The following is an 18,634-nucleotide window of genomic DNA, read 5'->3' as shown; positions in this document are numbered from 1 at the left end:
TGAGCGCCACACCCAAACAGTCTCTTTAACCTGTAACTGAAAACTCTCTAGTCGGCTAGGGTTTTGGGCAAAAAAAATCAACAGCCCCACTTTCTTGGCAATCTACAACCAGATTTTGACTCATGTTCTTTGAATAATCAGAAACTTATCTCTCTATACACTCTTCTAATTGAAAGGTGTGTGGGAAAAGAAAAGAAAAAATAAAAGAGAAAGAAGACCTGCTCCGATACCAAGATGTGATTCAGACCAATAAAAAATAGTAAAAATATTTCAAATTAAAGCAGAAGAGGAAGAGAAGAAGAAGACAACAAGAAGGGAGAAGGGAGAAAGAAGGAGTTCGATAATCTCCTCTTTCTCCTCTCTAATCTTTTATTAATCTTACTAAGATTACATAAATTACAAGTCTGCCCTTAAGTGGGCATCCACCTCAGCAGCATACTTAGAAAACATAAAGAGAATTAAAGGCCCATTAAGAGCAAATAACAAAAAGAACTAATCAATAAGATAGAAATGGGCTAGGGCCCATTCGGCCCAGTCTCTCTACACTTTTGCATTCTACCACATACCTTCTCCTTCCTTCTAAATCAAACTCCTCTAGTTTGCTTGCTTACCCTTCGAACTTGCTTCCTTTACAAAATTCTTCAGCCATTCCATCACTCCAGCTCCTTCCAACAGGACCGTAGCTCTCTTTGCCTCCCTTATCTTTAAACTTGGAAGTCCTCATATCCTCATTTCTTCGAATAAAATGTCTTTAGTTTCAACCTTTAGACTTCTCTTCCACCTTGAAGCTTCCACAAACCTCTCCATCTTTTTCCTTAGAGTCTGCTATCTTAGATCTTTATCAACCGCTTTACTTAGTTAACCTTCCTACCTTCTCTATGGTTCACAACCTTAGATGAAAAACACCACCATTTGTTATTAGTAATCTACTCCAAAGTTTTAGCCCAAGTGTTGATTTCTATAACCTTAGTTTCTTAGCTTTGTTTAATGATTTGGAGTAATAATTTAAAAAGGTGTTCCTATGCTTCTTTTATCATTTCATAAAATATCATTCTATATTTTGCATATTTTATAATGTTTCCACCCTATCTATAATTTTACAATATTTCCAACATCTCCAACATGTTTCTTATATTTGGATAACCGACATTTCCACTGATCGACATTTTAAACCTTGGATACAACACCCTTGTACAGATACCTGGGCATCATAGGTTGCAACTCCCTTCCCAAATTTTTTTTTTCATTTATTGGTCCATATGTTTTTCCAATATGAGACATAACTTGTTAGTTGTGATGATGCAGTCAGCAAGTAGCTGACAACCTAGCAAAACAAGGGGTGAATCGGGAGGTTTTGTTTTGTGCAGTGTTGTAAGTTATTTGTTATACAGGGGTCACCTTTTACTTTAGAAGGCAACAGTTGTTCCTCTGGTTTTATCTAATGAAAGTTACCGTTTCCTATCAAAAAAAAATGATGCAGTCAGTGAGTTTTTTGTTACTTTTACACCAGGCCATATTTTCATTAAAATTAGATAATGTTAATTTTAATTATAAAGCAATATCCCTAAAATATGCATCAAACAGGAAAACCAAATCTTTAGCCAATTATCAAAGACAAACTACCAATAATATCAACATTCAAGAGAAAATACAACCTGCTAATTCACAAGACAAACAATTACCAAAAAATATAAATTTAAAAAACACTACTAGTAATTAGACACAAACATTATAACCAAATATGCATCATAAACCAATAACTCATGCAATTAACTAGTTTCACGTTTTTTTTTTTTTTTTTTTGATGAGTGACCAGTTTTGCAATTTAAGTCTTTCTTTTCAGTCACAGAGAATCATAATTTTGAAATGCCCATGAAGACAGGAAATAAGCAACTTTAATATTACCTTCATTTTTTACTCATTGTGGATTTATTTTCTTTCACTACATTCTGCATACCTTATGCCCCTATTTTTTTATCACAAGGAAGAATTTCACTATAAGGAAAAGGAATGTTCCAAGACAAGATGACGAGATTTCACTAACAAGAAAAGAAAGCAAAAAAAGACCACTATTCAGCATTAGTTCCAGTATATAAGGTACGACAGAAATCATAACCAGAAGACCTCCCAAATCTTCAAACTCTGGGTGAGCCACCAGCCATTTTTGACATGGAAGAACAAACATCACCAGAAATACCTATTGGCTATTGCCCCAATAAATGTCACAAACATATCATATTCTTGAAATAAAAAGGAAAGGAAAATATAAAAAAGGACCTTTTCAAATCAGAATACAACTACGCAAGAATGCCATGATTACCCTACTGTTGACAAAGGAGATATGCAAATTATATAGAAGATTGTAGAATGTATGAGAACAACAAGATCACACAAACCATCAAATTCTAGACCAATCCAAAGACAATGGAATATCCTCAAGCATGAGTCTATCCAAAGTCAAACTCAGAACATTACTACAAGTCACAATCAATTTTTAATTAGGAAAATATTTAAAATATAACTGGAAAATACTAATGGTTGCAATTCCCAACATCAAGGTTCTGGTTTCTTTTTTTTTTTAATTTATTTTTTATTTGGTGTTTATGTTTGTTCTGTGTAGGGAATTTTTTGTATGACAGAATGTTTTCATTCTGAGATAATTTTATTTACCGCACTATGGTTTCATCCATTAATTTCCAACAAATGTATGTAGCTCTTCTTCTCTTCTCTCTTTATCTATCCTAGTCTGAAGAATTTATATTTTTGTTCTTTCGGATAGACAGCATTGTAGCTCAAGCAATCCAAATTGAATGGCCTTTCGGGCATAGACTGCAATGTGACTGGGACAGAACCACAAAGAAGACCGACTCTGGCAGAAGTAGAATTTTCCACCAATTGGCACAACAGTGAAGAAAAAATTTGAACCCATGTCATGCATCTCAGTTTAAATAAAATAAAACATTTTGGGCATTGCATGGCCCAGACTAACACTTCATCAAGAAACTTATTCCATTTTTTCTGAAGTTTCCATGGAAAACAAATTATACCACTTTGTCAGACACCAACATGTATGATATCCTTGTTAAAAACATAGTGATGTCTCTGGCAGAGTTCAGTGGTTAGTAGCAAGCACCTTGTAAAAAAAAAACAAATGTAAGCTCAACAGTTTGATTCTAGGGGATATCCATTCCAAGTTGGACACAAGCACCAAGGAGAAAATCAAATAACAAATTCCTCCCAACCCTAAAAACATGTATGACATCATCAGTGGTTAATACCCTTAAATTTCTTATGAAATCCCAATTAAGCACCTTAACCTTGATATGATTGAATGGGCACTTTATCCTCAAGCATCCTTATAAATGTCTCTTCCAAAGTTCCCTATGGATTGTTTTCCAAAACCACCCATTTTTGTATACAAATCCAAACACAGTAAGGAAATAAAAGCAGCACCTCTGAAGGATGACCTGAGGAAGGTTGACAATATTTTAAAAAGTGATACTTAATCTCTTTGCAACCTCAAACAATGAAAAGCCAGTTCATTGGTTAAGGAACAAAGTCTATTTATCATCTCCTGCAGATGTGGATGCTTCTTGTAGAATAGTAAAAAAAATATTTCATATATTTGCTTTACAAGCATACAACCTAAGAACATAATTCATAAATATGTCACTGACCAATAGGGCCATGTAAAAAACTGATCAAGTAACAGAAGGAGAAGGTTGTACACTGCATATATTACTCCAAATTAGTGATATTTAGACAACTGACCTGCTTGTGGATGGTGAAGACCTGACCAATTTATCAGGATCCATACTTTTTGTAGTGGCACCACCAGAAGTAGAAGGATGGATATGATGTGCCAAAGGGTCCCAGTCTGTGGTAATCTGAGCATTGGAAGGAGAAGAAACCAGTGCTTGGCCATAAGAATATGTTGGCTGAGGCACCAGTTCAAGCCCATTTTTTTTCTGACACAGAAACAAAGGAGTTTAATGAAACAATAATGACAGAGAAGAAGAAACTGCATAAAGACAATGATCATACTGAAGTAGTCAGTGCTGCACCAATGGAATGAGCTGGTGACTTCAGAGGAAAAATTGAGTGGCTCAATGCATCAGAATGCCATGGTGCTAGCTGATACTGAGATTCACTTAATTTTGCCTATGACATGAATACAAATGCAAAAGAATATCAAAAGCTCTGTGTCTAACCATCTATTTTCATGGTAAATATCCCAACTCAAAATAGGTAAACGGTCCAAAACAGAAGGGCCATTTCCACACGATTATAAATGAAAATCAGGAAGGTTCCAACACCATGGTACATCTCTCAAACATACCTCAGTAACAACAAGCTTCTCCTGAAGATGTTTAAATAGTACCTACACAAAGAAAGCCCATAAGAGTAAATGCACTTCACATAAATTTTAATGAAACCTCTTCTGGGCGTGTTTGTAATCTACTTTATGATTGAGGGGTCACCTTGATTATGAAGGTGACAGTTGTACTAGACTTCCTTAAATTTTAATGAAAGTTACTGTTTCCCATCAAAAAATAAATAAATTTTTTCCACCGATGCCACATCAAGAGTCTGAATGTAGTGGTGGTTTGATTGACATTTAAGAACACTTCTTATCAACAAGAATGATCAAAGGAGATTTGTCAATGGAAGTAATAAAACATAGCCCACATTTTTTATATTTTTCCAAATTCCAAAGATTGTCATTTTTCTATGATAACTCTCTAAAGAATTATTTAATCTGATCCTTGACACAAAAGTAAAATCATATGTATTCCTCCTATCAGGAGAATGAAAAAAACTTGTAAGCCACTTGTACAAAGAAGAGAACTAACCAAGAAAAATACAGAGAGAAAGGTAAAGCATGCAATGATCAAAGGCATTTGCAAAAATTATCAGAAGCATTTTCCAAATAACTATTGTACATCTACCCCAGAAGTATTAAAAGATTAGGACAATAATCAATCTAAAATATTTATGAATTTAAAGAAGGGAGAAATCAATGATAAAACTAGCATTAAAAGGCATTCAAACCAAACCAATATAAAATAAAACAAGAAAGGCGTTAAGAAGTATCTATTCCTTATATTTGAAAGGCAATATAAACGAAGTTACGAACCTTAAGATTACTAACAATGGCTTGGGCATCAGGCACTGATGGCTGTAGAGAATACTCTGCCAGAAGAGGCAATAAAGATGATACGAATGTTGATTTTTCTTGCTGTGCAGCCTGAGAAACCAGATGGTGAACCTCAAATTTTGATTTAGCTTGATAACATAACCCAATGCATTACAAAATGAAACTTAACTCCAAGCCCATGCATTCAGTCAAGCTTCACTGACTTACAAGTAAATTTACCATCAGTAGAACTACTATGGCACCTAAGCTATATCAGAACAATGAAAAGAACACCCTCTTACCTCAAAATCCAATATAGTGATAACCTCACCAGGGAAAATATCACAATCCAATTTATTACATAATCAACAAATAAATCCTTAGAGAATAAATCCCTATAAGAAGAGAAAAGAAATTTTGAGTGGGCCTGTCTAATGTAGATATGGAAGAAAGGAAAGAATATATGGAAAAACAAATTAATTTTCCAATTCCTACTCCAATTTCAGAATTTTTGAGTGATAAGGATGTTGGCATTTTTGAGTTTTTAAATTTTATTTTCTAGTTGTAGACATCTTATAAATATGGGTTTAAGTTTTCCATAATGTTATCGATATATTGAAATTACTATTTATGGTAACTTTTGGACCTGCTGTTATAATAATTCCTGTTATTACTATAAAATATTAGTTTTAGTAGGATTACTATAAAATCACTATTCTGGCGTCTTTACATTAATTTATTTTTAGTAGGATTAGAAGGTATTACTGGGGTTCTTTAGGAGTTAAGAGTCCTCATTGAGTGTCCCTATGGGTTACCTACAGATTTGTCTTAGTTTCAAAGCAACTAGAAATTGATTTTGGTCAGTTTCCTTATCCAAATTGGACCCCATGAAGCAACATCTGAGTTCATATGTTCAGTCTATAAATACAGTCATTGCAATTGAAATTTAAAATAGTTGATTTGAAGAAATAAGGTTGGTTTAATAAATTCTGGTCATTTCTATGGGTTACCTACAGGTTGGAAAAGTTCTTTCGATATACAGGGGAGGACATATGAAGTGGAGATGAGAAGAAACGTGAAAGGATGGTTTATTTCCATTACAGAGGTCATTGGGGATTATAAAAAATTTTTGATTTGCATTCCGGAGGGCAGGGAGAGAAGAGGTTGGAAGGTTTTTGCTGATAGCTTACAGGAGATGCTGACAAGACAAGAGGAAAGGTTACAGAAGACAAAAAAGTTTTATTGTGATGTAAAGAAAGAAACACATGAATCGCACCTTTCTAGAAAGTTTTCAAAGGGAGAAAATTCGGTGAGTACATGCTCGGAACTGACTTTAGCTAGTTCAAATGGCGGACAAAAATTGTTTTTAAACATGGAAAAAGAAGAATGGAGACAGAGGCTGGTTCTTTCTGCAGCTACAGAGGTAATAGAGTGGGGGGAGGATACTGGAGAGCATAATGGAAAAACTTGCGCTCAAGTGTTCGATTTCTGTTTTTCCATTTGAAGAGCGAAAAGTCATCCTTGAAGTCAGGGAAGAGGAGTAAATTCTCAAACGTTGAATTGGTGGAGACCCTGATTCAACGTGGATTTGGGGTTTTCTATGTTTCTCAAGTAGGATTTGGTTTGGGGATTTTTGGGTTGCCTTAGCTGTGTATTTGGGGTCTAAATGGGTCTTTGAGACTTGCTTGTCTTCTCTCAGTAATATCTTATCACCTCCCTGTTGTTTCTCTTTTTGTTTTAATATTTTTTTTATTCTTCAAAAAAATTTTTTCTTCTCCCCCACAAAATTCTGGTTTAGTGGGTCTATCTCTCTGCTGTTTACTACAACTGAAATTCTTCTCCTTTTTTTGAACTGAAATTCTTCTCCATTTCATTTTCTTTCTCATTCTCCGGTGGAAAGCAAGCTATCTACTTGATTCTCCATACCTATTCTTCATCCTCGATCACCCAAAACCCCTTCTTCGCCACATCACTGTACCCACCACCAGATCCAAAGGGAAATTTGTAGGACCCCCTATGAGTCATACATCATTGTGCCACCTAAAAAAAAAGATTTATGCTGGGAGGCAATACATTTTGGTAATACATTTCAAGATTAACACTAACAAAATCCTACAAAAAAAATGATGAATTGATGTTTGTTCCCAGACCTTTGTAATGCAAGCAGAAAATTTGCTTACCATCTTTTTTTTTTATAATAACAGCGAATTTTTATTAAAATAAAACAGCATAGCATACAGACTGGTCACTGGTGATGAGATGGCACCAAGGACTCAATACAAAAAAGCTTTTGCTTACCATCTATGAACCACCTGCCTGTTTGCATCTAGCATTTGGGACTGGTTCTTTTCTCTTTTTGATTGCAGGTGAGCTCCCCCAACTGAAGTGGGAAGTCTTTTAGAAGGGAAAGATCTCCAACAAAAAGGAGAGGGGAAATTCTATAGAGATGGACAAGGGCAGTAGTCTTCTGAAAAACTTTGGGAAGGGAAAAATCGAAAGGTCCCCAATGAGAAGACAAGAACCGAGGAAGTTATCATGGATATCATTTCAATTAAGGTGGTCTATTGGGTAAAAACGCTAAATGGTTTTGCCTCTTTATAGATCAACACCTAGTAATAACATCAAAATTCAAAAATCAACTCAAATCTGAAATTTACCAAATTCATGAAACTACCTCTATGAGACCAAGTTTTGGGAAGAAATCAATTTTCAGACCTCAGTTTAGGCACCATACCAAAATTCTCTGATTTCTCCAGGGAATTACTTAGATCATAGATCATTCCCTCACTCCCTTTCTTCTTTTTCTTATTCCACACCCACATTACTACCCCTCTTTGATTTGATATGCCTTGCAAGAAACCACTGGATCATTATCCTCAACTAGTCAATTGTATACGCCCATATTTGTTATCCATTTCTTTTTGTCGATAACAAAAATGTAATCAGGGTGAAAATTAAAGTACGCACTGAGAAAATAAACAACACAAAAAGAAGGGAAAAAAGAGCAGAGGGGAGTAAAGAAATGGAACAAAAAGGAACTGTAAAGGATCTTGCAGCTACTCGTGGCATGGCAACACCATACAGAAAAGCTCAATACAACCTCCAAGTTCCCATCCAAGATAAATCAGACCCCAGAAACTCCTTATTTAAGTAACAATCTCCCTGATCCCTAGGACAAGCTCTAAATGAGGGTTCTTTATATGTCGCATTAGAAAATGTTTGGTATTAGAAAAAATCAATACAGTTATGCTTCATATTGATTCTTACTTGGCACTTAAAAAGAATCCAAAAGATCAAGAGAAGGGTCATCCATTTTGCCTGTCTCAAAAAACTTCAAGAAGGAACTTGGATTGGCTTCCAGGTTGAAGCCTGAAGATCATCTGTCAGCTCTATCCTCATATCCCGTTCATAAATATGTTGTTCTTTCCATTTTTTTTTTCTGATAGCTCCCATTCATAAATATTGCCTACTCCAAAACTTTATTTCATGTCATATTGTTTGATGTACCATTGAAAATCCAGGTCTACACTCTCTTTCCAGGATGTTTTTTGTAATCAATATAATTTCCAGGACTTGAAGAATGAACAACAGGTCCAGGTAGATTTTTCAACATCATCAAACATCTAAGTTGGATGCTATTACAAAATCAAGGCTTTGGTTTAAAGGGAGAATCTTAAATTATATCTGTAGGTTGAACTTGCATCAATGTGTTGTATTGCCATAGTAAAACTTTTTTTTGAAACTGTAAGGTAAAGTATTTCATTACTCAAAAAGCTTATACAAAGAAACCCCTGTACAATGAAAAACTGAACAGAGGATGTACAGATTTGCACATAACACCCAAACAAAGCTCCAAAAAGACTTATCCATTCCTTACAAAAGGAAGATCAAACTCAAAAAAAGAGCTAACATGTCTGGATCTAAATAGAGGATGGACAGCCAGCCAAGAATGAACCGTTCCCAATATTTTGCTCAGAATTTCTTCCTTTGAGTGCTGATTTCCTTCAAACATTCTGCTATTCCTCTCATTCCATACAACCCAGAATACTGCTGCAGGTGATACTCCAAGCGACCTTTCCAGCCCTGCTTAAGCCTCCAAGATACCACGCCTCTATTAATCCCCTCATATCCTCTGGTAGACATGTTACCCCAAATAAACCCAACATTTTTAACCAAATCCAGTGAGAAAACTCACAATGGATCAGCAGATGTCTGGACGACTCCATAATGGCATTGCATAAGGGGCAAGCCAAATCTGCCACTTCTATGCCTCTATTAACCAGGTTCTCTTTAGTTAGAGAAGAAAAACAGTCCCAAATAAAGAAAATGATATCTGATTAAAAAGGGAGGAAGAAGCAAAAAGACAGCAAAGAGGAGAAGAAGAGGAAGAGAACGATGGAAGAGAAAAGGATGAAAGAGATGAATTGATCGTACACTCTCTCCCTTCCCTGATCCTTTTAATTAAAATGATTAATCACTAATTATCAGAAAATTACAAGTAAGCCCTTAGTGGGGCGGCTAGCTAATTAAAACAAGAGAAAACTAATGCTAACAGGCCCATAAGAAAAGGCCCATTAACATAACAGAACATAAAAAATATAAAGCACAATTGTGGGTTATGGGACATTCGGCCCATCTTCTCTACACTCCCCCTCAAGCTAAGCATAGATGTCAATCATGCCCAACTTGCTTGTATCATGTTGTAGCTTCGCCTTGGAGACTCCTATGGTAAGAATATCAGCTAACTGTTCTTCAGATGCAATGAAAGGTAGACAAACTTCTCCAGAAGCCACTCTTTCTCTGATGAAATGCCTATCAACCTCAATATACTTCGTTCTATCATGTTGTACAGGGTTGTGGGCAATGTTAATGGCAGCCTAATTATCACAATATAGCATCAGTGGCATGTCATACTCAACACCCAATTCCTCCATCAGGGACCGAAGCCAAAGCAACTTAGAAACTCCATGAGCCATAGCTCTGTATTCTGGCTCAGCTAAAGATCTAGCAGCCACTAATTGTTTCTTGCTCCTCCAAGAAACAATATTACCTACAACCATACTACAGTACCCCAAAGTTGACCTCCTATCATCAATGTTACCTGCCCAATCAACATCTTTATATGCTTCCAGTTTCATGTGGCCATGCTTGGCAAAAAGAATACATTTCCTTGGAGTACTCTTCAAGTAACATAAAATCCTCTCTGTTGCTGCCATATGTATATCTCTAGGGGCATGCATGAACTGACTAATGCTACTAACAGCATATGCAATGTCAGGGCGAGTCATACATAGATATAGTAGTTTCTCTAGCAACCTCTAAAACACTCTCATATCCTTCAACAATTCTCCATTAGAAGTAGAAATCTTGTGACTCGTATCAATTGGGGTAGCTGTTGGAAGGGTTAGGATCCATCATATGGATGGCCGAACCATGCTAGATGGCTGGGCGAAATTTCAAAAATTTCTTAGTCCTTCTAGGAATCTGTTAGTTTCGACAATACAGGGTATTTTGGTCTTTTGGTTTATCTAGTTGAAAGTGAAAGGACTTCTTTGTTCAAGTTTAAGTTGTGTCCCATCACTTATGAGGGATAACAATTTCTTTTTGTAACTTAACCCATTCACTATAAATACAAAGTGGGCCGGCTAAAGTGAGTAACTTTTCCACAATAGTCGAACCCTTCTTCCCTTTCTCTTGCTCACGGTAATTAGGGCTCCACCTTTGGACGACTCCATCCTTTGGTGATACCCTGGTCCCTCCTGAGCTCATGCTTTCCTTTTCTCACCTTCCCCTTTCTCCCCCTGGACCTCCCCTATATTTCCTTTACTGCTACTACTCTTTGCACTGTTGTCCAAAGTTATCTCCCTCCTGAAATGCGACCATTCACCGGTTATCTTTTCTCGAGCTCCAGCTTGGATTGTGTAAATCAATCTTATTCAGTTCAGACCTGAAGTATGAGGAGGAGGAGGAGGAGGAGGAGGAGAAGAATAAGAAGAAGAAGAAGAAGAAGAAGAAGAAGAAGAAGAAGAAGAAGGGTTCGGCTATTGTGAAAAAGTTACTCACTCTAGCTGACCCACTTTGTATTTATAGTGAATAGGTAAAGTTACAAAAAAGACAGTATTGTCCCTTATAAGTGATGGGACACATAACTTAAACTTGAACAAAGAAGACCTTTCACTTTCAACTAGATAAACCAAAAGGACCAAAATACCCCTGTATTGTCGACACTAACACTCCCCCTCAAGCTGGAGAGTATACAGTTTGTCACATATGTAACCTACTCTGCCCCGAGACAGTCCCTTTGTAAAGAGATCTGCCCACTGGTTTCCTGAGCTTACATGAGATGTAGTTATCACTCCACTAATCATTTTTTCTCTTACAAAATGGCAATCAACTTTAATATGCTTTGTCCTCTCATGGAAGACTGGATTAGAAGAGATGTGTATAGCAACTTGGTTATCACGGCATAGTCTCATGGGTTTGTCAACTGAGAATCCCATCTCTTGTAGCAAATTATTCAACCATACTAGTTCACATGTAGTATGAGCCATAGCCTTGTACTCAACTTCAGCACTGCTCCTTGCCACCACTGTTTGTTTCTTGCTTTTCCAAGGTACTAGATTGCCACCAAGGAAAGTACAATATCATGTAATTGATCTCCTACCTAATACAGAACCAGCCCAATCAGCATCTGTATATCCTTCTATCTCAAGAGTTCCTCCACTCTTGTATAGTAGACCACGACCTGGAGCACCCTTCAGATACCTAACAATTCTTAAAACTGCTTCCCAATGAGGAATCCGAGGATGTTGCATAAACTGATTCACCATACTTACAGCAAATGATATATCTGGACGTGTGATAGTCAAATAGTTCAGTTTTCCCACCAATCTCCTGTACCTTCTAAGGTCATCAAATTCCTCACCTGCATCACCATACTTACAGCAAATGATATATCTAGCCGTGTGATAGTCAAATAGTTCAGTTTTCCCACCAATCTCCTATACCTTCTAAGGTCATCAAATTCCTCACCAGCATCCACACTCAACTTAGCATTTGGTTCCATAGGTGCCTCAGCTGGTTTAGCACCTAACAGCCCTGTTTCTTCAAGTAGGTCAATGACATATTTCCTTTGACATAGGTTGATTCCATGCCTTGACCTTGCAACTTCTATTCCCAGGAAGTACTTCAGCTTACCCAGATCTTTTGTATTGAATTGATCATGAAGGAAGTTCTTCAACCTGTCAATCCCATTACTGTCACTCCCAATTATGACAATATCATCCACATACACCACTAGCAAGATTTTCCCATCTTTTGAGTCATGGCTGAACACGGAATGATCTACCTGACACTGTTTCATCCCAAATTTCTTCACAACTTCACTGAATCTACCAAACCATGCACGTGGAGATTGTTTCAGCCCATAAATTGCCTTTTTAAGTCGACAAACCTTGCCATCCTCCCCCTGAGCAACAAACCCTGGTGGTTGCTCCATATAGACTTCCTCAACTAAATCACCATGCAGGAAGGCATTCTTGATGTCAAGTTGCAAGAGAGGCCATTCATACATTGTTGCTAATGAAATCAATACCCGTACTGAGCTAATTTTAGCCAAAGGAGAAAATGTCTCCATATAGTCCCCACCATACAACTGAGAATAGCCCTTCGCCACTAACCTGGCCTTTAATCGTTCCACACTGCCATTAGGAAGGTACTTCACTGTGTAGGCCCACTTACATCCAACAACATGCTTACCAGGAGGGAGAATAGTAAGTTCCCACGTGTTATTGTGCTATAAAGCAGACAATCCCTCTTCCATAGCTTGTCACCACCCTGGAGAGGTAAGGGCTTCCTGGACAGTTTTGGCAGTGGAAACAGAGGATAGCAAGGAGATAAAATGGCAATGGGAAGTAGAAAGGTGAGCAACTGAAACATAGTGAGAGATAGGATGAGATGTACAACTACGTTTACCTTTCCGCAAAGCAATAGGAAGATCAAGGTCTAAAGGAGGTACAACCATAGATCAAGGTCTAAACATTATGAATTTCAGCATGAAATTTTTGAAAAATGGAGAACAATTCACTGCGATCTTTCACAAGATAGAGCCATGTCATCCTTGAAAAGTCATCAACAAAAATTACAAAATGCTTATAACCATTATAGGACATTACTCTATTTGGACCCCAAACATCAGAATGAACTAAGGAAAAAGGACTCAAAACACGACTATCAACTCTTGGACTAAAAGAGACTATGGTGTTTCCCAAGCTGACACGACTCACAATCCAATGAGGAAAGATGACTTAAGGATGGAACCAGCAACTTTAAAGCCTTGAGAGATGGATGACCAAGTCTAAAGTGCATTGAAGAGGAGTAAGAGACGACTGAAATGCTATTGGCGGGCCACCACCATCAAGGTAATACAGTCCACCTGCCCCATGCCCTCCACCAATCTTCATCGCAGTCTTGAGATCTTTAAACACACAAGAAGAGGGATGGAGGTTATAGAATAGTTAAGTGACTTGGTTAATCTACTAACAGACGTAAGGTTAAACGGGAACTTGGGAACATATAAAACAAATGATAAAGATAAGGAGGTAAGATTAACATCACCAACACCACAAATGGGAGATGGAGACCCATTAGCAAGGGTAACTGTTTGGGATGTGGAAGATTGAGAAAGAGAAGAAAATACATTTGGAGTCCCAGACATATGATCCGAGGCTCCAGAGCCAATGATCCAGTGTGAAGGTTTGGAAGCCAAGCAAGCCATACCTGATTAGGCAAGAGTAGTTGGGTTCTACTGATATGATGTCTGAAGGAACTTCTCATATGCCTCACATGGTACACTCACCATCTCCTTCCCAAAAGCACCAGTAGATGTGGAGGGAGTTTGATCAATTTGTTGATTTTCACAAACTGTACCACTGCCACCAGTCACAGCATGGTTACCCCAAGTGTTGGGTGGACCATGTAAATCATAGTAGAAATTAATAGCATGCCCTCTTATCCACAGTATGTGCATTTTCTAGTTGCATTACTCCTTCCTCTACCACGACCCCCCCCCCCTAACTCTCAACCACCACTGCAGCCACCAGACCGATTAAAACATAGAACTACCTCGGTTTCTTGGAAACCCACGACCACCACCTCCACCTCTATTTCCACGACTTCCCCCTCTAGTCACCACAAAACCAGATCTGTCCGAGAAAGAAGAACCCCCCAAAGATGGGCAAACACTTCTTCAAGGGAGGGAAGAGCTGAACCCCCCAATATTTGTGCCCAAACAGGTTCATATTCAGCCTTCAGACCCACTAGGAACCTTGTCACATCAAGCTGCTCTCATTATTGTTGTTGAACCTGAACATCCAGAGTCAGAGGATGATATACATTAAGCTCATTTCTGATATTCCTCATGCTTGCATAGTATTCCTCCAAGCTTTGGTTACCTTGCTTCAGATTAAAGTACTCTTGGTACAGCTAATATACCCTAGTAGTATTATCTTGGCTGGAGTAAAGTTTATTAGCATGGTCCCAGATTTCTTTAGTTGTATCTAGGAACATAAAATTCACTGATTTTAGGTTCCATGCTATTCCACAACCAGGTCATGATTTGTGCATCCTCCTGTTCCCAATCACTGAACCCTAGAGAATCAGAGGAGGGCTTCTCCTCTCTCACATGTTTTACCTTTTTCTTGACTTTTAAAAATACCTCCACAGATTTTGCCCATGGCACATAGTTCTCACCATTCAACTTAATAGATGTCATTTGAACATTTAGGTAATCTGGAGAAATCATAACACCTGTTTTATTGTCATTCCCATCTCCAGTCGATGCCATCTTAACTAATTCACCTTACTTCACAAAGAAATCACTGTTATAAACAAATTATTCACCTTCGAATATTCAGCACAACTTCATGCACCACCACAAAACCCTAACTCACTTTCAACACCACCAACTTCTCAAAATACACATCACACATCTACCCCACTCACTTTCAGCACCACCGACTTCTCCAAATACACATCACACACCTAATACAAGAGTTGTAATCACTCAGCCATTAAATCAAACACCTACACTGCACACTACAGAACCAATCACACACCTAATACAAGAGCTGTAATCACTCAACCATTAAATCAAACACCTGCACTGCACACTGCAGAACCAACCTGTACTCAACTGAACACTGTTCCACCAGAACCTGCTCTCTTTGTACCATCGAATAGAGAGCTTCCAACCAATCACCACAAACAACCACTGCACCACACACTAGAGGCATGAAGGCCTCCTACAGAGAAAAACGATCACTCCTTTGCAGCCTTTCCCCTAATCTCCCAGTAATTCTTGAGAAATCTGTGAAACCCTAGAAAAGAGGGCGATAAAAAAAACTGGGTAAACCAGAAAAAAAAAAACGAGAAGATCTGAACTTGTTACGTTCGCTCTGATACCATGTAAATCAATCTTATTCAGTTCAGACCTGAAGTATGAGGAGAAGAAGAAGAAGAAGAAGAGAAAGGGAAGAAGGGTTTGGCTATTGTGGAAAAGTTACTCACTCTAGTCAACCCACTTTGTATTTATAGTGAATAGGTTAAGTTACAAAAAGACAGTATTGTCCCTTATAAGTGATGGGACACATAACTTAAACTTGAACAAAGAAGACCTTTCACTTTCAACTAGATAAACCAAAAGACCAAAATACCCCTGTACTGTCGACACTAACAGATTGAAACCAGTTCAACCAAGCCAGTCCGTTGGTTGGTTTTCCCACAATTTGTATTCGGCGCTGGAGTAGCCCTTGTTTCCTCCATGTTTGAAGCTACGTGTTGGGCCTCCTCTAAACCCTCTGGGTTTAAAATACTAGTGTCCAGGGACTCTGGTGGTGACATTAGTGATCTATCGTGTCTTCTCCTACACCGCCTCGACCTACTCCCCCCTCTTCTACGGTCCAGATCGCTCCAACTTTTCACAACAACACCCCACTAACTTCTCACACAACTCTTCAAAATTCAAATTTTGAATGGGTATATTAATTTTAGTCTACCTGCCCTCTAACATTCTACAGATCAGATTTTCTATCTGACTTTTCTTTTTGCTCACTCTTTCCTTTTTGACGTCAGTGATTTCAGCTATCATCGTGTGCCCCTGTACCTCACCCGCAACTGCCCTCTCCGTCTCCCTGAGCTCACCCTCTTCTCCGGCACCGGTTAAGCTTCTTCCTTCCTCTCTAGTCACCACTTTCCCCTTCATTTTTTGGCTTACTTCCGAATCGATGTCTGAACCTGCCAAGGCCAAGTGGATCAGACGTTTCTCCACTAATAACGCTTGCCTTGCATCCTTCGTCTTTCTGCAGCATTTTGGAGGTATCTCCGGTCACAGGGTTACCACCACCATCTCGCTTTCTTCTAAGATGTTTGTTGTCGCCGGTGGGTAGCCCTTCCACTTTGCTTTAAACCTCACTCATTCTGTCGTTTCTTTTGCCTCCTGTGAGTTGTCCATTTCTACATACCCTCCACATAACTCTCCTATTTACCTAACCACTGCTTCACTCCAAAACTGTAAGGGAAGGCCAAATATTTTCACCCGATATTCATCACCGTCATTGAGTGGTTTTCCTTGCCCCTCAGAGTACACCTCCCATGGAACTAAGTGCATCACAGAACCTTCACCATTTTTCGCCCCTGTTTTCCATACCCTGAGTGTCTCTGCCTCATAGGGGAAGATAAATAGGAAGTTTTTCCCGTATAATATCCTTACTCTTACCCCAAAAGCTATGTTCCATTTTCTCGCCGCCCACTGTTGTAGTTTTGGAACCGAGTAAGATGTCTCCACCGAGCCTACCAGGCATGCTTTCAGGAACTTCTTCCTCTTTTCTTCTCCCTCCCTGTTTACTTCAACAAAAAAGTTTTTCCTTCCAACTTTTACTGTGGCTTCTCCCTCTTTCGTCCATTCCAGAGCTTTGCTTTCTCTGCAAAGGATTCCACTATTTGATTTTCCCCTTCCCTGTATCTTCTTCCCCCATTGCTGCCAAAGGGTTTTGACTTCTGGTAATATGCCTTCCTAGGGTAATTTCCACAGTGTCTCATCTCCCCTAAATGGGGTTTGTGCCAACCGAACCTCTCATTGATCATTTTCCACCGGTCGTCACCGTCTTGACACTGTTGGTTGTCTCTGCTAATACCGTAATGAGCTCACTCAGCCCCCTCCAAAAGGCTTGAATTTTAGGTGGTAAAGGCACGTATGGATACAGTATTAGATATGAAATTTACAATAGGAAATCGTTATACAGGTATCAAGATAACATTAGACCAGCACAAATTTGGCTGGAGAGAAGGAATCTTAAATTCACAACAAGGAGGTGAACCTATTGCTCTAGGATGCCTTCCAACTGAAGGTGAACTATTGTTCCCCCTTGTAAGCACCTATTTGTTACAAAGTTCTCTTGCTACTAATTCTTTCAAAAAAATGTAGCTTCATTTATTTAAGTGGAATACAAAGAGAGAAAACATCATGCTGATAACACCAAAACAATAATAAAACTAAAGTAAAAATATAAAAGTAACACAAAAAATAATACCTGCAATGCATATGTAAGACGTATGTTCTCCTCAATTATATCTTGCCTATAAGAGATAGCTTTTGATGCAGCATCAACAAGGTCCTGCTGTTGTTGATCAAATGCCTGGTTGAAAGCATTCAGTTTAAGAAATTGCCAATAAATTAACCAGAAACTAAGCAAGCTAAAGCAATTTCACCTACCAAACGCATATAAGCAATGCGCTTTTCCAGTATATTCTTCTCTTTGTGAATTTCTGCTTCCTGTCAGTGAAATGTACCTTGGCCAAGTTAACATGGAACCAAGCAATATGAAAGATACACCAACCTAGGCAATAGTAAAAAATTAAGTATGTCTTCTCACCTTGATAGAATATTCAGAAAGATGTTTCCTCAGCTGCAAGATCTCTTCTTCATGCTCCCGAACCTTAAGAATGAGGTCCTGTGGCAAATGTAGACCTCCGTCTATCAAGCATCACTACATGAAATTTCTGTTGTTTATTTCATACAAACAACTAATAAATAAAACCTGCTTCCAGACACTGTTTGAGTTATTTGACATTAGCCCTCGTCCAGCTGAGCCATATTCGGTGTCAAATTCACCTTCTCTTTGGTACCTATCATACGCATTAAACAAGAAAATCTAATAAACAAAGTTGTATGTGGTCATATTAGCTAGTTTTCCAATATAATGTGAGCAATAGGGAATACTCAAGTGATGCTTTTTACATATCTGATGTGAAGATACCTGCTTGGAGAAAAGGATCTTGAATCTAATTGGGAAAATTGAGAGAAGCCAGCATTATCTACAGCTGCCTGCCCCCTAGGAAGTGCCTTCAAATTTCCATTTACCTTGCTGCCCTCGGAGTAATGTTGACTTTCTGCATGATTTTGTGAGGCATGATCCTCAGTTTTTGCCATTAAATTTTGAT

At 38.2% G+C, this 18,634-nt stretch overlaps 1 protein-coding gene across 4 annotated transcripts in view; it reads right to left on the bottom strand.

Annotated features, from left to right (window-relative positions):
* LOC104593212 (uncharacterized) overlaps window positions 1-18,634 on the bottom strand; it is a 62,290-nt gene that overhangs the window by 34,097 nt on the left and 9,559 nt on the right. For 3 of the 4 annotated variants that reach the window (XM_088900183.1, XM_010252973.3, XM_010252975.3), the window contains exons 4-12: window positions 18,451-18,583; window positions 18,232-18,319; window positions 18,067-18,144; window positions 17,907-17,966; window positions 17,725-17,829; window positions 5,138-5,248; window positions 4,340-4,381; window positions 4,045-4,161; window positions 3,772-3,968 (exon numbers count right to left, since the gene is read on the bottom strand). In XM_088900183.1, coding sequence (XP_088756309.1) covers window positions 3,772-3,968; window positions 4,045-4,161; window positions 4,340-4,381; window positions 5,138-5,248; window positions 17,725-17,829; window positions 17,907-17,966; window positions 18,067-18,144; window positions 18,232-18,319; window positions 18,451-18,583 — 931 coding nt within the window. The remainder of the gene's footprint in view (window positions 1-3,771; window positions 3,969-4,044; window positions 4,162-4,339; window positions 4,382-5,137; window positions 5,249-17,724; window positions 17,830-17,906; window positions 17,967-18,066; window positions 18,145-18,231; window positions 18,320-18,450; window positions 18,584-18,634) is intronic. The other variant, XM_010252974.3, reaches the window with a different exon arrangement.

This window comes from Nelumbo nucifera, chromosome 3 (genome assembly GCF_055504915.1).
Source record: "Nelumbo nucifera cultivar China Antique chromosome 3, China Antique-T2T, whole genome shotgun sequence".
NCBI lineage: Eukaryota > Viridiplantae > Streptophyta > Magnoliopsida > Proteales > Nelumbonaceae > Nelumbo > Nelumbo nucifera.
Note: the sequence above shows the minus strand (reverse complement) of the source record. Positions and strands in the feature narration are given on the sequence as shown.